We start from the raw sequence: 23,668 nt of genomic DNA on the forward strand, positions 1-23,668 counted from the left end.
CCTTGGCTGTGTAAACAGGTGACTAGTGAGTCTGTCCAGCATTGGGATTTTACCCTGTCTATGGCACTGGTGAGACTCAGACTGAAATACAGCACAGAGTTCCGGTGACCACAGTTTAAAACGGATTGACAAGGGTGCAGTGAAGAGCCAGAAAAATGATCTGAGGGTTGGAGAACACGTGAAGCGTTGATGGAGCCATTAAAAGAGGCACATGAAAAGATGCAGCTTTATAGAAGCACAAAATGTACCCGAGGCTGCACAACATGCTTAGGCACGAGTTAATACCAATTACCCTGTTTTTCAGACACGCCAGGCACTTACATTTCTAACTGGAGTCCAATGGAGCTGCAGATGCTCAGCATATTTGAAAATCAGACCCTCGGGCTTAGCAATATCAGGGATTGTACACGTGTGTAACTACACTAATGTAGCTGCGCCAGCAGGAACCCCTAGTGTTGACAGTCTACAGATGTTTACACTGATGAAAAATCCCTAAGATAAGGCCTGTGTTGGAGCTTTAAGCAGCAGCTAGAGAAAGGCTGACCATGTGCTCTTGAAGTGTAACTGCTGGTCCTTATGTTGGTAAGCACAATGGAAAGTGTTCCTGATGCTGCAGATCTTTTGCATGGACCTTCTGAAGCAAGAGATTTCCTTTGAGAAAAGGCGTCTTGGCTAAGAAATAGCTGGGGGTCAGCAAGGAAGGCTCCCTCATGTCACTAGAAGGGTAAGGCACCCACACAGGAGCGGTAGGTCTCATTAGTGACTGATGGCATACTACTAGAAAGTGACTTACAGAGCAAAAGGCAGGAATGGACATCAAGACATCTGGTGAGTAGATGGGACTGGGAACCAGGACTCTAAAGTTTCATTCCGACGTCTCATTCTGTGGGCCTGGGGCAAATCTCTTCACCTCTCTGTGCTTCCCTTTCCCAACCTGTAAAATGAAGATAATGCGTACCTACCTCCTGGAGGAGTTATAAAGCGTAATTAACTGAAGCTTGTAAAATGTTCTGAGATCCTAGGTTAAAACGGCAAAGTAGCCCAAATCTGTTGACCTTCAGGGCAAAATCCATCTGTTTGCTTGGGCTTTTAGGCAGTGCTCCAGGAATGGGAGGGGTTTTGTTTTCTCCTTGAAATTACCAGCTGATGGAGCTAATTTACTTTTACTGTGAGCAAAGGCCGTTATGCTGCTAGGTGGTTATTCACGTGTGCAGGCTGCGGTCCCACCTAATTGCCAGGGTGCCCAGAACTATGGCCAGGACATTTTGTATTAAAATGTAAATAATTATTAATAAATAATAATCTGGCATAGTTCATCAGATGATCTCAAAGTGCTATACAAAACAGGAAAATATCATTATCCCTGTTTTAAAGATGGGAAAACTGAGGCACTGGTGGGTAGGCAGCGTGACTTGTCACACAGATGGGTAATAGCAGAGCCAGGAGTAGAACCAATGTCTCCAGAGTCCTAGTCCAGTGCTCTATCCACTAAGCTACACTACCTCCCTTGCATCTGACAAAGTGGGTATTTATCCACGAAAGCTTATGCTCCAATACATCTGTTATTCTGTAAGGTGCCACAGGACTCTGTCGCTTTTTACAGCTCCAGACTAACACGGCTCCCCCTCTGATACTTGACTACCTCCCTTATACATCTATATACAATTGCAGTAGGACTTTTGATTGACACTGGAGTTCATTCAGGCATCATATACAAAGCAATGCAATACACCCGTTAATGGCGAGAGCAGTGCCCTCTCTCGCGCTCGGTTATTACTGACGGAGTCCGCTCTTCTCTCTTTCCTTGTTTGTTTCTGGAGAGGGTAACTCTGGTTGAGAGTTTTTTAATTTTGTTTTTAGGGGAGGAGGGGACAATTGTTTGCAAATGCTTGTAATTTTCTACCAAAAAAAATTAAAGAATCTTTTCATAAAGCTTTGAAATAAAACCAACTTGTGCTATAAGGTGTAATTATGAACCCTAAATCTGTTTGACTAGTGATTACATAGTTCTGGAGAAGGAAGTATCGGCTAGTAGCCGGGAGCTATTAAATTCTTATTCAATCTGTGGGTGGAAACTTCAGAAGCGCCAAAGACTTCGGAGGATAAGTCCCAAGAAATTCGCACTCTGTGGGATAGCTGACACCAAAGTCACTATAGGGAGCAGCGGCCCAGATGCCGCTGCAGTGTTGCTAGTGCACATGCTCGATGCCAGCAGGAGAGAGTTCTCCTGTCAGCATACTAAATCCACTTCTGCGATAGTGCTGTACACCGGTGCTTAGATCAGTGTGACTTACATTGCTCAGTGGGGTGGCTTTTTCACCCCCCCGAGCAACACAAGTTACACTAACACTAGTGTTTACAAGCCCTACATCTTTATAGGCTGAAAGGCAGGGTGGCCATTTTGAAAGGCAGTGCTTGTCTAGGGATCAGAGCAATGGATCGGAACTCAGGAGTCCTGCATTTTATTTCCAACTCTGCCACTGACTTTCCATGTAGCTTTGAGCAAATGAATTCACCTACCAATTTTCCTAGCTGCTGTAAAGTGGGGATAACTTGGGTGCAGACAGGGATAAAATAATGTTTACACAGAACTCAGAAAGCACCATATAAATGCTAAGTGTTATTGCTGTATTGTGGTTTCCTTTTGCTTGTGTCATCCTTAAATACGGAACCACCCAACAATTAATCCCTAAGCATAAACTATCTTCTGTCTCCAGATTTAAAGGGACCTTCAGCCCGCTTAGAGCACTGGAGCTGCAGCAAAACAAGATACAATCTTGATATTTTTCAGCTGAAAAACATGTAAGTTTAAAAAAGAAACCCAACCCCTTCAGGACTTCTATAAACATTTAAGAGGGGAAAACTGAGCTGGTGTCCCTCCCCCACCAGCAAGTCACACTAATGTTTGAAAAGGGCTTTGAGACCTGACAGCTGCCATAAAGAAAACACACACGTTTTCCTTTCACTAAGGTTGGTGGACCACGGCCAGGGGCTTTAGGATGTCATCAATGTTGCCCATTCTGGGGTTCAGAAGATGTGATGGCAACTGCTTCTGAACAATAACATTAGACCAGGCTGTGGTGCTTTGGACCAAGCCACCTCCAATTTATTTTTAAATATATTTAAATTCATATGGTCAATATCTCTTTTTTTCCCATCAGACTCTTTTGCATTTACCTCCTAAAAGCCAGGGCTGGTCAAAAGTTTTCATTAACACTGTTTGACAGAAAATTGGATTTTAGCTTCAATGAAACATTGCACTTAACATTCCTGCTTTCTGCGAGAAAAAGAAAAAAAAAAAAGGATTTTTCTTTGAAAAACAAAATCCAAACCCTAAAATATTTGATTTGGAAGTGTTGTGGGAATGGCTCAAGGTGAGCAGTAGTTTGATTGCTTCATGTCCCCATTATTCACAGGCTAGGCTCTGTGGCCAGACTACACCTCCCATGTGCACCGCCTTCCCTCTCTAAGAGCAGGCTATCACCCATCATGGATGTCCAGTCTATAGAGGGGAATACAGGCATGGGACGCCCACACAACAACTCCCATGATGCACTATGACAGCATTTCCAAATTGAAAATGATCAGTTGTCAGATTAAATTTTGTGGAATTGGAATTTACCCTGACCAAAACCCCATTTTTTTGACCAGCCCTACTAACAGATGATCTAGGGGAGAGGCACAAATGGCCGTTAAGCATCTGCCATTGTACCTTGAAAAAATCTACCCTTTAGTCTTTTTTCTTATCGAGTGTCGTTCCCTGTTTAGTTTTGGTTCATGAAGCAATTCTGGTTGGAGAAGCAAAATGAACGAGGATCTTCTTGTCTGGCACATCTGGGGTAAATTTGAAGCGTGTGGATGTGACTGGTTAAGTGACAATGATTCTTGCAACAGTCTTGACTATGAGAACTTAAAAGATAGAAGCAAAAATACAAGAAAGCCGAAATAAAGAAAATGCTGTTCAATTCTCCACACACACCACACCCATGACTAGCACCACTAAACCATTGTGCTTCAAGTGCACAGCCAGGATTCAGCAGACAAATCAGTCCCAGGTCAGAGCTAAGGATGCCTTTTAGGGATTCAGCCCAAAAAAGGCAAACAGAAAATATCACACAGCTCAAGAGGATTTTGTTTAAAACACATTTAACGTTTGTCGGAGTTTTGTACAAATCAAAGCATCCCTTTAAAATCTCCATTATTACAAACATACAAAGAAACAACATTACTACAAAACATCAGCTACTCAGTTGCATGATCAATGTGTCACAATTTAAAAAAAATCCAACATTGTATATACAAGGCCCTTCTTCGTCTATTATTATTTCTGTGTCCTGAGGGAAGCTAAGAAGCAAAGCCCTCATTTAAAAAAAAAAAATCCTATTGATACATTTCAGACTTTTTCTAAAAATATGTGAAGTATAAAATTAGATGGTTTTTTTTTTTTTCCAGCTGTCACACTCTGGCAGAGTGCAATGATTTCTTAGCATCCTAAAGTCTTTTTAAAAACCAAAACCAAAACCGTATGACAGTATCTGATGCTTCAATGTGCTCTTCCACGCTCAAAGCTAACAATGTCTGAAAAGTGCCATTGAATAAATTCATCTTAATAAAAAAAAAAAACCCTGCAACTCTCTACTTAAAAAGATTAATAAAAACCCAGCTAGAGCAGCTAGCCCTGTCTCAAAGGGTCAGTGTCTCATCTCTTTCCATTTGGTGCCTGTCTACATTAAGGTAGTTTCTTTCCCCTACTCCCCTGAGGTAGGGTCTCCAACTCCTGAGCACTCTCTCCACCTTGTGTGAATAGGGCTGGCCACCGGGATTCCATGGAGTAACCTGGCCTGGAACCTGCTGACTTGAGAGCCCATCTGCACGGCAGAGTGCTTTTTATCCCCCCCTAAGAGATGCCCTGAGGGCAGGGCTCTGACAGCTGCAGAGCTCAGCTCTCCTCTAAGGAGGGTGGGTTAGGAGTACACATTCCAGCTGACCTTTCTGGAGCTGTTTACGGCCTCTTTGCTTCTGAAGTCAGACTGTTTCTGCAAAGCAGAGAACCTTCTCGGCTCTTTTATCCTGCTGGCTTTTGTTGGGAATGGAGGTTGGGGGCGTCTCTGCACTTCCTACTTTGTGTCATTACTGACCTGACTGAACTCCCTTCTTGTAACCAGCCTCATCCTACACCTGACGTCAGTGAAGTGGGGTGGAGAGGAGAAGACGTAAAAGGATCAACTTGATCCGGGACTGGGGAGGGGAGAGCGTGTCTAAGACAGCCTCAAGCTCTCCTTCTGCCTTGTCTGCAGTGCCAGAGAAGTTAGATTAGCCCGAGCCACTAATTAGAGCCCCACAGGGCCACCATATGGTTATGCACAATTATTCTGTAAGACTCTCAAACCAAAGGTGATCAAAACAGGCAGTTAGGTTTGCCAAGCCAATGTTTTAAAAACCCAAGATAAATCTCTACCCCGGATTTTGGAACAGTTTTTGAAAGATAGATAACTGCTCCAGACAGATCAGCGTGCTGCCCCCTGCTTTCTCTCTGGGGAAGGCGATTTCAGAGCTTCTCTTCAAAGGAGGCACAAAACACTTGAAAATAAAGCTCTCACCGTGCCCCCAAAAGTCTTGGCAAGCCTGAAAAACAGGCAACAACAGATTGTGCCTCAGCCCAGCAGATTTTAAACTGCAGAGACGGGTCTCCAGCGTAACAGGATCCCTGTTTTCTAATGTATGACGTGGCAGTGGTAATACCTGTTCCCAAACAGGTCTCTTCTGGAGACCATTAGTTCCAGGGCCTGGGGGACAGCAAGATGTGTGGGTACACCGCTCCCCATGGATCACTATACTATATAACAGTATTCAACAGATATTGAAACCAGACACACTCAAACATGCTGTCGAAAGGCAACAGACACCAGGCGTTCCATCGAGTCCATAGCGATAGGATAGTAACAAGACTGAGGTTTGGATTCCAGCCGAACAGACAGGCCTCCTGGGTTAATGCTGGGGAAGCTCCCAGTTTGTTTTAAGGGGAGGTTATTGCTCCTGACTTCTCAGGCTTTTTGCCCTTGGACAGGGCAGCTGCTTGCTTCAGGAGTTCTCTGTTCTTGGCCTGGAAACACAGTGAAAATGGGTATTTTAATGGCATGGATCATTGTTACCCAAGAACTACCCGGACAGGCACAGCTGGCTTCCTGGATGCAGAAGTTGCTGTCCTGGATCACACCAGCAAGGCCAGTATTCCATTTCCACCAGCTGGCAACACCTGACGCCGCAGAGGCAGTCAAATGCCAATGTACCCGACCAATCTACCGGTAAATGGGAGGAGTGAGGAATTCCTTCCCAAGTGCTGCAGGCAGTCAGCTTCCATCACGAAGCACAACAGATTACGTGATTTTTCATTAGACAAGATAGGGAGGGACCTTTCAATTCCACGGGGAGTTGCCTGGGAAGCTTCCCTTTCTTTCCCCCATCCCTTTCATTTTTTATTTGTGAGAAGTGCTGAAACAACAGCTCTGGAGACCAAAGTCCACAGAACAAGGTGCAGAATGGGTAGTGGCAGTGCAAGCTCCCCCCACACTGAACCCCCAATCCTCTTCAACTCTGACCAATTCTAGGAGTGAGTGGCTTGATCGGTATTCCTGGCCAGTTTCATTCTCGGCCTCTTTAGCGGGGCTGCCAATGTTACCAGGAAGCATTACTGCGTTGGTGATTTCTGTGACATGAATCCAGGTCTCAGTGAACAAGAGAGAAGACAGAGGATTCCTCATCAATCACCAAACAGCCAGTGGGTAACAACTTTCAGTCACTGCTAACTTAGACTGGATTCAAACCAGGCAAATAGAAGTGAAAGGCTCCGTTGTATTACTAGGAAGCCTCTGAACCACCTCTCTCCAAACTCTCTGGCCTTCTGCTTATCTTGTTGATACAGCACAAGCTAATGATAGGTTTCTGCATGCAAAACCAGACATGGCAGTTCTGGTTCAGTTTGCAAACTGCATTGAGTGGGCATGCAGGGTGCTAGAATGACCCTTGCCTACAGCTGAGAACTTGGGTGAGCCAAGTCTCCAGCTGCCCTGGGCAGATGGATCACAAACAAGAGAATGGATGCAGGGATAGAGTGGAAAGGAATTTCCTCTGCCTCCTTCAGCTTTTAAGAACAGAGGCACCCACACAAATCTGAGCTCCCCCACAAAAAACAGAACATTACAAAAAAAAATCTTAAGAGTGAATCTTATGAAAGCTTCCAGGTGCCTGCTATACACTGCCACCATCTGAATGTTGATTTTGGAATCATTGGAGAAAAATAGTTTCCAAAACCTCTGCCAATGTTAGCTGAAGTTTTACACTCAAGACACTGGAAAGACCAAGTTCTGGGCTGTTTCATTTAGAGCTAAGTATGAAACACACACACGCCTCTCCACCCAGGAATGACAGGTGTACGAGGGCAAGCCAGGTCAGATATTTGATTCTTCTTTTATTTTAAAATAGAGCAAGTTTGGTGCTATTGAAAGGTGTTGTATTGACAACTTTGGAGACTGAAGTCCTCTCTTCAGCCACAGAACACGTACAGTACCAGCTGTGGCAGTACCACTTTCCCCACACGGTGCCCAACAGATGTGCTTCTGCCCTGACCTGGAGGGACCGTCTCAAGAGATAAAAGGAAGTTCAGTGCCCTTGGCTTCTCTGCTGAGACTGCTAACAAAGGCAACCGGTTTGTGGCAACATTTGTTGACAAGGAACTGGAATGAGAATATCAACTCACTCTACACAGGCCACCTAACAGCCTGCAAAGGGGAACAATTTTGGGTCACTTCGGAAAATTCAAGCAGACAACATAAGAGATCATGGGCTCCGACTCCCATTACCAGCCCCACAAGCCATCCAGTCTCCTAATTTTTCAGTTCTAAAAGGTGTCTCAACCCCATCCATAACATGACTGCTCAAAGCCTGGGATAGTCTTAGACAACTTATGAAGTTGCATAGTGGACAGGAACTCACAAGCACTGATAGATTTCTGACAGCAACTGTAATCTACAAAAACCTGTCCTACCCTAATAATTAACTTGGGCGTGTGGTGATGGGGAAAGAACATTTTCTGCTGTGTCTTATCTGCACCTTTGTTTTTTTTCTTCATTGCTAGAGCTTTAGCTGATTGTAAACTCCAGACAGAGCAATTAAGGAGATGAACTTTGCACCCCATATATGATTTCTTTCTTTTAACCAATTCCCTGTTGACCTACTGCAGACGAGAATCTACCCCGCTGATATACACCGTTTTCATGGCCTGACAAAAAAAATGGACATTTCCTATAAGCTCACGGACTTCTTTACAATGATATCTATTTAGTCCAACAAAAAGCACCACCCTTTGTTTGTTAGGCTTTGTTCTCCTTGGCTACTGAGCTAATAAAACAAATCAGGAGCTCAGTGGTGCAGCGGGTGGACAAATAGGCCTTACAGTCTTGACATCTGGGTTCAAGCTTGACTTTGGTAGTAAGTAAAATGTGTTTCATGGTTCCCATCCAGTTTGCAGAGGATACAACCATACAATACAAAAAAACTGAGCCCAGGAAGAGAATAGCAAGAGGGACTGTAAGGATTCAGGTGCACTGGCGGAGCACAGCTGGGACCAAGTCCTAGTCTAACAGGCAGTATTTCATGTTGGGATTGAAAGGCATTAGCAGAGCTGTGTGGGTGGAAGCCTGAGAAGTGTCTGATCTAGGTAGTGTTCTCAGTCACTCCTGCAAAGATCACAACTCAACAAATTAGTATAGAAATGCCATCACCTGTAACTGCTCCATGACTTCCTTGTGTGTCTTCTCCATTTGGTTCATTTTTGCCCTCATCTGGGATTCCTGGTACTGCAGGTCGGCCTTTAGCTCTGTGATCTAAAGAGAAACAAGCAAGCAGCTTTTTGATGAGTGAGGAGAAAAGGGACTGTCCAGATTCCTTCACCCTGAACAGATGCCCTGCCCTGGAAAATGTCTCTGTAGAAGCCACCTTGGAGAAAGGAACATGTTCAGAGAGGCACCATGTGGGTTAACACTGAGATCCTGTAGGCCAAGGAGTGTTCAGAATATTTACTGCCCAACTGCAGGCCAGAGGATTTGCACCAAGAGCTGAGGCTGATACCAAAGGTGGGACCCAGGCAGGACCCCAGCATGGGTGCATCTTTAGTAACCTCAGTGCAATCTGTGACTCTGGGCAATTAATTTTCAGAGGGGCTGACTTCTGATAGCTCTTATTCATTTTTGCCCTGCTGGGCATCAGTAGGCCACTAACCATTCTGTGCCTCAGTTTCTCTCTCTGTCAAATGGAGATAATGATACTTACCCACTTGAGAACAGGATTTCTGGGAGTGGATTAATTAACATTTGTGGCGTGCTAAGTAAGGTATGACTATTATTAGCAATACTTTGAGTCAGAAAGATAATTCTCACACCATGCTGTGAAAGCAGCCAGAGCTGAGGTGCATCAGCAGAGCTGCCTGGGACTCAGGACTGCCAAAGTAGGGGTACCACAAGTGAGGAGTGAGGCTTGTCTGAGCGTTGCCTGCTCTCCCTATGCAAAGAGAGGAGCTATGGGCTTTCTTGGACTCAACCCCACATGCAACCTACCTGCCTACTACCATTTCTTGGACTGCAGCAGTGGTCAGGCACTGGCTGCACATAAGGCTGGGCATACTGGGAGTACAAGGCAAAGGAAAAAGGGGTAATGTTCATTGTGTGGCAGTGGATGGTCACAATTTGATCCTCTCTGCAATCCTGGCCCACCCATCTCCAAACAGCCAGAAAGCCACCTTCTTTCCTGCCACAGTGCCTGGCTCTTTAACCCTGGAAATTAACCAGCTTGCAGACAACACCCACTTGAGAGTTCACTGGTTTCCACGAGGCTAACAAGACAGACACTGTACAAATGTGCAAGGTAAAGACCTTTAAGTAAGTTGTTCATAATTCCCTGTGCAGTTTTTGTGTGGAAGCGGTCCAGGGCTGTACCTTCTTCTCTTTCTCCAAGATCATCTGATCCTTCTGGTGCAGCATCTTTTTCAGAGTGGCCACTTCTTCCTTCAGCTGGGCGATAATAACGAAATGGTCCGTGCCAGGGGAGTCCAGGGCAAGGTCTGGAGAAAAGCTGCAAGAGAGAGAAGGGAAAGAATCTCATCACACACCCTTCTACTCACCAGTACGTGGAAGCCCTTTCACAGATGACATTGTGACATCTGAATAACCTCATCCATTCAAAGGCTACATTAGGTACCTACGACCTTGTAACCAGACACCATGGGAATTCATAGATAGTCACATGGCATGATGGCTGATGTCCTGATATGCAATACAATTTGTATCTTGATGAGTTTAATATTAAGTGTTCAGTAAGAAAGGACGGGGGACTGTTAGGGATGTTTTCAACCACTAGCCACTGTCTGAGACTACCTTTACTTGCATGGAGACGATCCATTTTCAAACCAAGAGGTGTGGAAAAGCAATGAATGAGTTAATGAAACTTTATGCAATCACCTAGGAACCCTCTTTATGTCACAGGGAATCCATGGCAGTGGGGGGAAAACCTTTCACTAAATGCAAATCAGGACCCTGGTAAACACTGGAACAAGAAAAAGAAACAAATTAACCCTCTAACTTAAACAAACAATAGAAAGAACTCTCAGAGGTTACAGACAAAGTTATCTGGGGAGGAGGAGGAACAGGAAGAGATGCACTGGGCTTTTTGTATTTTGATTCCAGCCATGGCACAATGATTTGGGAAAAAGCTTCATTGCCACATCAAAGGACTATTCAGGAAGAGAGGAGGAGTGAAGGGGAGATATACACATCCTTCTGGGATACCACTCACACACTGTCACACTCTATGAATCTAGCTGGCTGGCTGACAGCTTGTTTGGGTGACAGGCACACACTCCCCATCTCTGGTAAAGCAGGAAGTCTCCCTATGAACTATCAATGTTCTGCGTAGCTAAGTTTATTATGGTGTGTATTGGAATAATGCCTAGGAGCCCCCCCGTTGTGCTAGGCGCTGTATGAACACAGAACAAAGAGATGGTCCCTGCCACAAGTATCTACCTAGCCACCACCTTCTGTTCTGTTTAGTCTGTCTTTACAATATGTCTAATTGTTACCCTTTGGTGCTACGGAATAGCGTTTCCCAATATTATATGCTATTGCTGCTGTACAAATTATTTGAAAATTAATAATAAATAATGCAAGAATCTCACCAGGACCATATATTTGGACTGTGCATTCAGCCCAAGTATTGGTAGAGTCTAAGGCAAATGCAGTGTGGCCTAGTCCCCTGAAGGCCAAGGATCACCAGACTATAAATGTAACTGTTACGGACTCAGTCTGTGGCCTGAGATAAGTTACGTCACCTGTGCCTCGGTTTCCCCATCTGTAAAATGGGAATAAGAATATCTGCTGCCTGCCTCCCAAGGGAGTTTCTGCAATACTATGAAAAGACAGAATCTAATTGGACACAGTTTGAATGATGGGACAGGGTCTCTGGGATGTGATGAAGAAAGGCTTTTCCTCCCTTATATGGTGTGGTGGAGAAGGGTCCCTATTGGGAATCCAAGGGGAGAAATTCAATGAATGGAGTTGTGCAGGTCATAAAAGTAACAGGACAGCCTTGCTGGGATGAGAAATAAATCCTGGCCAGGAAGGAAAGGGAAGCTTAATACTGCAGGTCTGTGAGGGTTTATCTGCATTAGAGAGTCTTATTGTCATAGAACACGTTAACTAACATGATGTTGAATGCTTGGTCTAGACAAGATGTATTTAACTGCATGTCAGCTGGCTGGGGCTAACCCTATGGTGGAACCCATAATGTTACACATAGCCAATCTTTGTCTATACTGAGCATTTAACATCATGTTAGTTAATACGTGTTCCAGCACAATGTAATTTCTGAGTGTAGACATGGCTCTTGCACATGCAGTAGAGCAGACTCCCTGTTCTTAAAACTGCTCGCCTATCGACCGTCGTAGGCAGCCATCCCAAACGAGAGCCTGCACCCCATAACATTGTAACGGGCTACTTCTCTGCAATGCGCCACCCAGGTACCAGATTGGAGTGAGGGAAGCAAAGCAGCCTCCAGCACCTTTGCCACATGCACAATGCAGTAATGTCACTCTGAGCATCTCCACTCTCTGAACAAGAGCTTCAGGGCTCCACACACCACATAGACGTGCTGGGGGAGAGAGGTACCAGAGGAGAGCAAAGACCAATTTACTCTCTGTGGAGGGAGAGCCAAGTTTCTTCCCTGAATTGCCTGTTTACAAGTAAGTCCTTGCCTATCCTACTCCATTCCTTGGCCACGAGGGGCTCACGGAATCATAGAAAAGCAGGACTAGAAGGGACCTTGAGAGGTCATCAAGTGCAGCCCCCTGTTCTGAGGCAGGAGCAAGGAAACAAACCATCCCAAAAGACCCAACCTGGTCTTTAAAATTTCCAATGACAGAGATTCCACAACCTCCTTCAGAAGTCTATTCCAGTGCTTAACTATCCTTATCATTACAAAGTTTTTCCTAATATCTCACCTTAATCTCCCTTGCTGTGGATTAAGCCCATTACTTTTTGTCCTACCTTCAGTGGACCTGGAGAACTATTTTTATAACAGCCCTTAACATATTTGAAGACTATCAGGTCCCCCTTTAGTCTTCTTTTCTCAAGACTAAACATGCCCAATTTTTTTAACCTTTTCTCACAGGTCAGGTTTTTAAACCTCTTATCATTTTTGTTTCTCTCCTCTGGTCTCTCTCCAGTTTGTCTACATCTTTCCTAAAGTGTGGCACCTAGAAACAGACACAGTGCTCCAGCTGAGGTCTCACCAGCGCTGAGTTGAGTGGGACAATTACCTGCCATGTCTTACATACAACACTCCTGTTAATACACCCCAGAATGATATTAGCATTTTTCACAGCCGCATCACATTGTTGACTCATTCATTTTGTGAGCCACTATAATTGCTGAATCCTTTTCAGCAGTACTACCACCGACCCGGTTATTCCCCATTTTGTAATTGTGCATCTCATTTTTTCTTCCTCAGAGTAGTACTTTGCGCTGGTCTTTATGGAATTTCATCTTGTTGATTTCAGACCAATTCTCCAACTTGTCAAAGTAATTTTGAATTCTAATCCAGTCCTCCAAAGTGCTTACAACCTCTCCCAGTTTAGTGCCATCTGTACATTTGATAAGTATAATCTCCACTCCATTATCCAAGTCATTAATGAAAATATTGACTAGTACCAGACCTAGGACAGACCCTTGCAGGACCCCACTAAATACATCCTCCCAGTTTGATAGCAAACAGCCTTTCAACCATCTGTGTAACCACCTTATAGTAACTACATCTAGAGCACATTTCCCTAGTTTGTGTGTGATAATGTCATGTGGGACTATGTCAAAAGCCTCACTAAAACCAAGATATATCACATCTACTGCTTCCCTCCATCCACTAGGCCAGTAACTGGCAAAGAAGGAAATATGGTTGATATGGCATGATTTTCTCTTGACAAATCCACACTGGCTGCTCCTTATCGACCTATTATCCTCTAGGTGCTTGCAAACTGATTGTTTAATAATTTGTTGCAGTATCTTTTTAGATATTGAAGTTAGGCTGACCGGTCTATAATTCCCTGGTCTTTGTTCCCCTTTTTAAAGATAGGTTCTATGTTTGCCCTTCTCCAGTCATCTGGGACCTCATTTGTCCTCCAGGAGTTCTTAAAGATAACCACTAATGGTTCCAAGTTTGCTTCATGAATCCTGCTGTATCCCAAGGTAATAAACATTCCCAGGAGATTCAGACTTCCCATGGCCACCCACTCAGGAAATTCTGCAAATCCTGGTTTGCTACTGGGCAAGAGTACTTATTAAGGCAGAAGAGGAGACTGGAAGAAAGACCCATCTGCTCCCCTCAGCAAAGAACAAAAGGGAGAGATCTTGAGACTGTTTTAAAGAGAGGTTCTCATCCTATTGCATCATTAACAAATATTGGCAACTCACAAGTAAAGACGGAGGCCCCAAACTGAAAAAGAGCCTCAACTCAGCCCTGAGTTTGGTGCCTAGAAACAGACAGTGGGGGGTAATTATGCAGGTGCAAACTGGGAGTATATTTCAGAGTGGCTGGGTACCTGCCTACCTGATCTGTGTGCACAATCAGGTACTCAGAAGTCCAACTGCTGTAACATGCCTCTGCAATTATTTCAAGGTGAAAAAAAATCAGAGGGTACTTTTTTAAAGTCATGTCAATAAGAGAAGGGTTTCTTTTCCCTGTCTTGAGTGAATCTCAAACCCTAACTTCAAGTTAGGAGTGGAAGCTACAAAGTTAGCTACAAAATTAGAAGTAAAACTGAAAAACAAACACACACTTTTTTGTAAAAAAGTGCCTCTTAAGAAGTTCAACCAAAATATACCCGACATATACAAACTGTGGTACAATGATCCCTGCACACTTTAGGGAAGGCCCAATTCTGGGGTTGACACTCCTTTCCTATAACCAATGCCTTTCTCAGGGATGATGTTTCAGTTGTTTGGAGACATTGCTACTAAAGTCAGGCTGGTTTAAAGGGACGCAGTCAAGGTCAACATTCAAATTACAACTAAAAATAACTTAGAAATTTCCTCCCAACTATGAAAAATCTGCCTAAACAAATATTTTCTAAATGGAAATAGTAGCTTGGTCTAAGGTTGAACTAACTACATCAAAGCAGAAGCAGTTCATCTCAAATCACCCTCTCCATGCCTGCAAACTGAGTACTTTAAGTATAAGCACAGAAATTTTGTGCATATGGGAATATCATTATTTAATAGCATTTGCGGCTCAGTATTCCCTCAGGACAATATGGATGAACATATTTGTGTCTTAGAGCTCACCTACAAGGATCAGATAGATGTTTTTATGATCTTTCTGTGCTAAAGAGATGGCCCAGGGGTGGCCAGCATACTAGCTTTTCACATCTTGAAACTGGACTCTGTCAGTGGTCACAAGTGAAAGGAGTGTTGGTGTTTTAATCCAATCCACTGTGAACATTTGTCTATAGTGTAAGACCACATTGAGACAGATATGGCAATTTCATGCAATATCCTTGAAAAACCTTATTGAATTAAGTTTAAGTAACTTGGGAGTCCATTGTATTAAATGCAAAGATGATATATTATTGTGGGCTGGGACTGCATATAACCTCTCTCGGGGAAAGAGATGATGCGAACCCTGGGAATGTTATGAACTTCAAAAGATTGTACTGTCTTGACAAGGACTTTTGACAAAGTGTCAAGTGGTTTGCCAGGGGAATCTGTAGCGGGAGATGAATGCAAATTCCCCACCACCACAGTGCAAAACCCCAGCCTTTTAAAGCTAGGCCCTAGCAGAGGACTGCTGTCTGCTGATCACCTTTTCCCAGAGTCTCAAGATCAAAGGCCCAAGGAAAGGATAGACTAAACTATTCACGAGTGTGCTAGTTCTGAGCTAAGGCTGTCATCAACTTGTAACCATGGGGAAAACTCCTACCAGAGACTCTGCTGGAGCTAGGGAGTGATCTATGGTAAGCTTATTAGCATGCATGTAGGCTTTTTTATTGTTCTTAGTGTGTTTTCTCTGTAATGTTTTCACCGTCGAGCAAAATGCAGATGCTGACCTGGTTAGGCAGTCTGGCTTGCTGGGGATATCAGAGTGAAGGCAGGGAACTGTGCAGCCTGACAAAACCCAGTCAGGAAGGAGAAAGACATGGGTCTCTGCCCAAGAGAGGTGAGAGCTGTGGAGTTGGGAGCCTAGAGTCCTCTTAAGGAACCATGGAGGGGGAATACAGGTGCAATTGACCTGAACCATGACAACACATTTGGTAGCCTCTGTTCAGGAGAAGCTATGGGCTGGGTGCAGCAGGCCAGGATTGAGGTGCTCCGGCATACCTGTTTGAAGTGGCTCAGGATTGGACTAGCAACAGGTGCTCAAGTCAAGGTAGTGAACACACCATCAGAGCTCTTTGGGACCCATGAGTGGAAGAGCAGTGAACTGAGTGAGGTCCCCTGGCAGAGTTGTGGGACTCGGGAAGGTTGGATTTGCTGCAGGACAGCGTTGAGTTGCACTGACAGAGCTGGGTGGTGACGATACCTAACTTCAGCCTGTGCTACGCCCAGCTCTTGCTAGTGCGGTGAGCCTCTCCGCACAGTAGAATTCACCCCCCTCAAATTAACCATCAATACTCCAGAATGACACTTTTTACATCTACAAGGAATTACAGCCCCAGGATTAAACTACAGTAGCCACTAAGTGTTACTGTTGCCCTACAGAAACAGAGTCCTATTTAAAATGGCTGCAACTTATGTCTTGGACAACACAGAGCCCACTGCTGGAGCTTAGGAGCAGTAGTTATAATTATGTATAACTTATTAATGGGATTTCCCTAAAACTAGAGTAAGTGTGTGGTGAGGATCACAGCCTACCAGGGCTTTAAAGTGAGAACAAGATACGGTACAAGAGTAAACTGAAATGAAGTAATTTGAATTATTTATCGTTTGCTACATTTTTTTTACTGGATTAGGACATGGAGCCTTTTTGCTCCAGGTAACTTGTGAGCAAGCCTTGTTACCAGCTAATGGCTGCTAGATAGTTTATGTGGAATGAATTAAAGGAGCTCACTCCAGTTCCTAGCGAGCAGGTATTTTAAGAGTTCTACCATCACAGGTGGCACTCTCCTACAACACGATTGGCAGACTCAGCAGAGGTCTGAATAGAGCACCCTAGAGGTCAAGGTTGAGGTGTACTGGTAGAGGGCAGCTTGCAGCGCTACTGCTTGTGCTGTACCTGCTCTGGCCAGGGGGAGGTGGTGTTCAATCTCCAGTCAATCAGCATTAAGCTCAGTTTAAAGAACTGTGCAACCGCTACACCCTAAAGAATTCTTTAAACTCAGTTTCATGCTCTGGCATTTCTTACATCAATAGCCACAGACAATGGGCTAACAGGTGTCCTTAGGACAGAGGTGATTTGGAGTTAAATGATGAACAATTGAGATGGACAGCGAGTGCTTTTTCAGTGACTTCAACAGACTTAATAAGACTCTCCGGCACTAATGAGCCTATGCTGTGCTCTATGTTCCCAATTCAATGCAGTTTGGAAGAAGAGCCATCGATAGGGCCAGTTTCCATATGTGAGACAATTCCCAGGGCAGGAGGGCAACCGGGGGTGGGAGAAAACGATAGGTGATCTCACTTCAGGACGTCAGTGCCTTGAGAAACAGGATAATGATGGGCACCGGGACTCTGTTGGGAAGCAGCCCACTGCACCAACACGGACGGGGCACTCTGGGTAGGGGGGCAAAGCATCTCGGGAGAGGAAGGAACGCTGAGAATCAGAGAGGAAAGGGAGGAATGAAAATATGCATGTACAAGAGTGTAAAAAAAATATATCCATCTCACTCTCTCCTTATACAGCTAGTGAGGTCCGTTCTGCGGCTTCTGCTGCATGCAAGCTCTGATGTCAATGGGAGCTGCATGCACATAGCAGTGGCAGAATCGGATTCACTGTGTTCAGAGGAAGCTGTTTATCACTTTCCCTCCCCCAGGACAGGGGGGAGATAGAAATCTTATCTATAGTCTCTCATCTAATGATTGTCTCCCTGCATTCTACTCTTTATTCTGACTGCAGCCTAGCTTTTATTCTAATAGATAACGTTCTAGCCCAGGAAAGCCCAAATTGCAGACCAGAGCCCCATCATGCAGCCTGGGGCCACCCTTCCCCTGTCACTGCAGGGTGAGGAGAAAGCTGATCTAGGCTGCAGGTTGTAATTGCTGGTGAACTCAACCAATAAGCAGTTTCTAGTAGGTACAAACACAGGGAATCTTTTGATTGTCAAGCGTACATTTAGGTGCCAGGCAGGCTTGGCCTGTGGGGTCCCAGAAAGCTGCTAATGCAGCCCTTGCAGTCCCAATGTTTGAGAGCCCCATTCTATCATATAAGCATCCTGCTAGTTGCACTGAATTCTCTCTTACGCAAACTTAAATGAGACCACCCACTGGCATCTTCCCCAACCAACTGGCTCACCTGTCACCGTTGGCTGATATGGCCTCAAACTTGGGTTTCTTCTTTGGAATTTCGTTCTGAATAGAGGAGGTGGATAAGGTTTTCTGGCTATGAAGGAAAAACAATGAAGATACATGTCAGAACCTAAAAGGCCTATGAATCAGAGACTGTCTGGAAACAAGAAAGAGGCACAGATAAATACAGACTCATAGACTTTAAGGTCAGAAGGGACCATTATGATCATCTAGTCTGACCTTCTGCACAATGCAGGCCACAGAATCTCACCCACCCACTCCTGTAACAAACCCCTAACCTATGTCTGAGTTACTGAAGTCCTCAAATCGTGGTTTGAAGACCTCAAGCTGCAGAGAATCCTCCAGCAAGTGACCCGTGCCCCACGCTGCAGAGGAAGGTGAAAAACCTCCAGGGCCTCTGCCACTATCATCTCCCACTAAAGCACACCCACAACAAGCTTAGAGAGAAGAGAGCGCCAAGCACAGCAATGGCCAGATAAAAGATCGTTCCTTAAAGAGAAACTAGAGTTTATTTTATACAATGTGCCAATCAAACCTCTAGGCACATGACCATTCTATGTTCAAAACCGTATATTTTAAAATAAATCTAAGCTGACCCAATATCAACAAGAACTGTAATAGACTCTGCAATACACAGAAAAGGATACCTTCCCCAATCAGCTCATCCCAAGTCCCCACTGAGAATGCACATCTGGGGGCTGCTGCTGAGGTAAACTAGGGAACATCACCAAGAGTCTCCTAGGAGATCTCAGCTGCAGTGTTTGATCTGAATCAGTCAATTCTGAATGCTGGGGAAACATGTCTAGTGGTCGAGTCAGGAGTCCTAGCTCTGCCAACTGACTTGCTGTGTCATCTGGGACAAGTCATTTCACTTTTTTGTACCCCAGTTTCAGTCACCTGGAAGAGCAAGGCTGCTGAATGAGTTAATGCACTTCTGTCATTCATTTGACAAATGCAGTTTAGCTTTAATTATTTGAGAAAACAGCATAATGTCAGTAAACATTCTGTAAAACATCTCACTACAGAGTTGCCACACTATCAGGAGTTTAGGTCAGAACTACTGGGTTTAGGTCAGAACTACTTTCCAGTGGGAGGAAAGTGCTAAAACGGAGCAAATATGCAGCATTTACATGCAAGTTACCTGTTGTAGTGGCTGCCACTGCTGAGCCTGCTGAACTGCTCCTTCTCTTGCAGGCTCGTCCGTGAAGAGCTGCTTAGATGTTTGCGTTGCTCTTTGGTCTTCTGTAGGACCCGTTTGTAGGACAATGTACACAGCCAGCACAGCAGCTTCCCATCCACCTGAAAGGCAAGGTAGGAGTCAGAGGATTTTATCTTGCTTCCTCTGCACATCCCAAGCACGGAGCAGACAAGTAGCCTGATGGCAACTTCAGATCAACCATCCTCAGGATTTACAGACACAAGGTATGCAGTCTCAAACAACACACAAGCAGTGACTCGAGGGGTCCCTGATGTGGTTAGAAAGGGTGTTGACTGCATTCAGCACTGCCAGTGCAACCAGCAGAGTCACAGTGATAAAAACTTGGCACAGCTACCATCAGTTCTGAGCTGACACTTCCTGGCTTGTTTATATCACATGCTCCCCATGATATTTTAGAGTAAGAAATCATATACTGTGCAATTTAGCTTTTTATAAACACAAAGCTCAACACCTGAACCTCCAAGGCACAAGCTTTGGGAAACCTGAACACGAATACTCTATGCCAGTGGTTTTCAACCTTTTTTCATTTGTGGACTCCTAAAAAAATTTGAATAGAGGTGCGGATCCCTTTGAAATCTTAAGACATAGCCTGCAAACTCCCAGGGGTCCACAGACCACAGGTTGAGAACTACTGTCCTATGGTAACAACAACCTTTTGTGGATCCCTTGAGGACTAGACATGGTCTGCCGACATCAACAGGTCCACGGACCACCAGTTGAAAACTATTGCTCTAAAGGGGCTTTGTCCAGAACTATTTATATAGCATCCAAAACTGTAGGCCTGGGGCTCATGTTAAATCCACAAAGACTTATGCATATGCTTAACTTTGGGACAATTCACAGTATGTAAAGTTCCCTTTATCTCTACCATCCATTCTGGAGTGGGTCCCTTTTCACTTGTGTGAGCATCTACACTCAGTCCAGTTCAGAATAAGACCTGATCAAGGAACTACAGTGCAGAAAATATAAAGTAATCCAATGAACTTAGTATTTAACGTCTCTCATAACACATGTAAATTCTTGAGCTGGCCAGAAAATACTTTATAGCTGACATGTTCCTGTTGCTGAAATCCTGTGACTCTGTGCAGAAGATGAACTGGCTATTACTGCAGTTAGCTTTTTCACCTGTCCGTCCCCATTTTACATAGAAACTCACCTTCTTTCTATCATCCTTCCTGTCGAATGCACACTGTTGCTTGCACTGTTCGCAGGAGAGGGGTGGCCCATATTTCTTCTCTGAGTTTGTACAGCGCTGGCACTTGTTGCCAATAAATGCTGCTATTATGTTGCAGTACTGGCATGGTTTTGGCTTTAAAAAGAAAGACAGATGCTGTACAGGTTAGCAATGCTTTGTAAAAACATGGCACACGTGCATTTTTCTATCACTCAAACGCTCTCATCTTCATAGTGACCCAAGAATTGTACATGTACCTAGATAAGCCAGTGATCAGGCATCCAAGCTAACTGCAGTATATGCGATTGGCCAGGATACCTGAACTTATGCTGACTTCTGCATAAAGTGCCATGGGATCTTTAATGACAAGTGGTCAGGACCTAAGGTTCAAACCTCATCCTAAAGGGAAGAAATGTTTATTCCAGTTTCCTGCTCAAATCTGAATTTAGGTGATCACATTTTGACTTCCCCAAATCCTCCATTTCGTTTCAACTGGATATGGGATAGGTCACTTGCTGTCCTAAACTCGTGTGAAGTATTGCCATTCACCATAAAAAAGTGAATGGCAATTAGGTTTCACCCAAAAGGACACTGCATTTCAGTAGTGGGTGAGGTAACCGCTATGCAGACAGGCTGTAACACACTTACGGACGAAAGACAATGGAAATAGCCTTATAATTACGAAGTGGACGGGAGAGTCCCCGGCACTTACCGTTCCATAGAGCTTCACGTTCTGAGCACATTTCTTGCATATTGTGTTGGTTTTGCTATTAAAACAAAAGATTAAGAAAAAGCAAGAATGAAGTATAACTGTGCCAGCAAAATCTGGGTACAGATTAAGCCCTCTGTGCTTGAGAGCTAAATTTCCCCTGACCAAACAACTCTCCTGACAGGATATTTGTATTCTTGTTCACTAAGTGGCTTTTATATAAAATGTATTTGCTATCCCTGCCTGGTGGTGATAATCTACCAGAGTGAGGTATTCTTGAAAGACAGCATTTTCATAAAGCAGCCCCTTTAATTTAATTAAGGCCTCAGCCTTTAATTTCATCACGTATTTGCTCACTTGGGACTCTGGTCACCAACAAAACGAGTTAGTTGGTCACTAACTAATCCGCTGTGGACATTTACCCAGCATTAAACCACATGATTTAACGCTAGTGATAATCTCAGTATCGGAGAGGGCAAGCACTGCAGTAGCAGGGTTGATGCAGATCAGGATTGAGATTCATTGACCCGTATATGCAGGATGGAAAACAGGGAACCACCTTGCACAGTGCCTGCATGAAATATGCTCAATGGCTGCTGGGATCGTTGGTCCCTCTTCTTCATATATTCACAAAAATGAAATTAAAACCAAGCAGAAAACCATATTTACTGCTGCAAATGCAGAAGGACAAGACAGGTATTTACGCTACAGCATAGAGAATAAGAATCATTTTTGCATGCCAAAACACAGAAGGGGAACAGCTTCCATGAGCACCCAGGCACATCACTGAAAGATAGAGCCGAGCCCCACCCAGGAAGAAATGCCACACACCATGCTGCAAAATCAAGAGCACAGAATGTGTCTGCCTGACAGAGATTGGGACTATGATTAGAGCCTCATCAAGAGGCACAATACTGGCCCATACAAGCACTCGAATGACGTATGACAGAGTGCTGGATCATTGAAGGCACAACACAAGTGGCATAACAAGGATTTCAAGGAATGGGCTGCTGTAACCAAATGGCATATGGGTTATGGATACAAAGAATCACCAGTGGAAGGACAGGAATTTAGTGTGGGGAACATTTTACAACAGAAAACAGGAGCGGAGAGAAAGGATGGCTCAGGCTTTAGGTAACAGGATATGACCTTTAGGTTGCCAGTTCATAAACAGCATAGGCCCCTAATTACCTAAAGCTATTAACAACTGATGGTTACTCATTGGCTTATGTGAAATTAGTTTGGTGGCTCTCAGTCTTGTTCCCACATTACAAACCCTGCCCCGGTTGGCACTAACATACCACGTTTACTTTCTCAGCAGAACTCTCAAGGCCACCAAACTGTCTCCTTAATCTTTCCGGGGGACACCTAAAGATCAGGGTTAAGTTACTTTAGTGGGCCAGTGTGTGTGAAGCTTGTACCAGTACTGCTTCTGCTGTACATGTTTCCAGAGCTGTCAATAAATGCCAAATTCACACACAGAAAAAGGGACCTTGCTGAGAGAATCAAGATGCTGAAGTGCGACTATTTTGGATATGTATTAAAGAAGCGGATGCCAACTATTTTTTTATTGTCCAGTGTTTAAGCTTCGCAGAAATTTACCTTTCCTGTTGGAATTCGGTCCTACAGTAAGTGCATTTGACAATGGGATGCGCAATTCGACACTCCTGCAGCAAAAAGCAGAGTTAGTGCTTCTACCACACACGTTCCCCAAAGACTCACCAATCTCCCCCGCTCCCAACAACACAACAACTTGGACAAAGCAGAGGTATTCTTCACGGCAATGGTCATGGACCAGTCATCCTGCAATCACTCCTCCCAGGCCCTCCCCCCACTCCTCCCAGGTGCCCCCCTCCCCCAAGGGGTCCCATCCTCCCACTCCTCCCAGGGCCCCCTATTCCCTCCGCACTCCTCCCTGAGGCCCCCCCACTCCTCCCAGGGCCCCATCCCCACTCTTCCCAGGGCCCCCACTCCTCCCAGGGCCCCCGCACTCCTCCCCCAAGGGGCCCCCACCCCCCACGCCTCCCAGGGCCCCACTCTCCTCCCCAAGGCCCCAACCCCACTCCTCCCCGGGCCCCCGCACTCCTCCCCCAAGGGGCCCCAACCCCCCACTCCTCCCAGGGCCCCCGCACTCCTCCCCCAAGGGGTCCCATCCCCCCAGGCCCCGCGCCCCGGACCTTGCAGAGCTGCTGCCCCTGGCTCAGCGCCTCGAAGGAGAAGCGCTGGTGGCACTTGGTACAAGCGTAAAGCGCCGCCATCCCGCCGCCCTCACTGACAGGCGCAGCCTAACCCGGGACGGGCGGTCGGGCAGCCGCGAGGCGGGGCTGCTACACCCGTCGCCGCCATTGGCTCTCGGTAACGTCGCTCATCGGGCGCGGCGCGCGGTCTGACGCCGTCTCGCGGCGCCCATTGGTTCTCCGGAGTGCCACTCCTGGGCGAGGGGGCGGGGCACGGCGAGGTCCTTCGGGTTGGGTAGAGTGGGAGTGTTTACGTCACGGGGGAGGTCTCCC

General features: G+C 45.2%; 1 protein-coding gene across 2 annotated transcripts; it reads right to left on the minus strand.

Annotated features, from left to right (window-relative positions):
* Positions 1-4,129: 4,129 nt before the first annotated feature.
* Positions 4,130-23,531, minus strand: FAM76A (family with sequence similarity 76 member A). Of its 2 annotated transcripts, XM_039511280.1 has the most exons (10): positions 23,336-23,531; positions 22,761-22,825; positions 21,162-21,216; positions 20,432-20,584; positions 19,198-19,355; positions 18,043-18,129; positions 17,212-17,343; positions 9,990-10,125; positions 8,781-8,882; positions 4,130-6,103 (listed from the first exon to the last, which is right to left on the minus strand). In XM_039511280.1, exons 1-10 carry the CDS (start codon positions 23,414-23,416, stop codon positions 6,017-6,019), a joined length of 1,056 nt encoding a protein of 351 aa, XP_039367214.1. In that variant the 5' UTR covers positions 23,417-23,531; the 3' UTR covers positions 4,130-6,016. The 2 variants fall into 2 exon arrangements, with proteins under 2 accessions (XP_039367214.1, XP_039367215.1); XM_039511281.1 differs by lacking the exon at positions 17,212-17,343 and having other exon boundaries at positions 23,336-23,529.
* Positions 23,532-23,668: the final 137 nt, after the last annotated feature.

The sequence above is a fragment of the Mauremys reevesii genome, linkage group 23 (genome assembly GCF_016161935.1).
Source record: "Mauremys reevesii isolate NIE-2019 linkage group 23, ASM1616193v1, whole genome shotgun sequence".
In the NCBI taxonomy this organism is placed as follows: Eukaryota; Metazoa; Chordata; order Testudines; family Geoemydidae; genus Mauremys; species Mauremys reevesii.

Coding starts and splice junctions, on each gene's coding strand:
- FAM76A (XM_039511280.1), bottom strand. CDS start 23,416: ATGGCGGCGCTTTACGCTTGTACCAAGTGCCACCAGCGCTTCTCCTTC. Junction 17,344..18,042: donor ATATCAGCCAACGGTGACAG/GTGAGCCAGTTG, acceptor TCTGATTCTCAG/CGTTCCTTCCTCTCCCGAGA. Junction 8,883..9,989: donor TCTTGGAGAAAGAGAAGAAG/GTACAGCCCTGG, acceptor GTTTCTCTTTAG/ATCACAGAGCTAAAGGCCGA.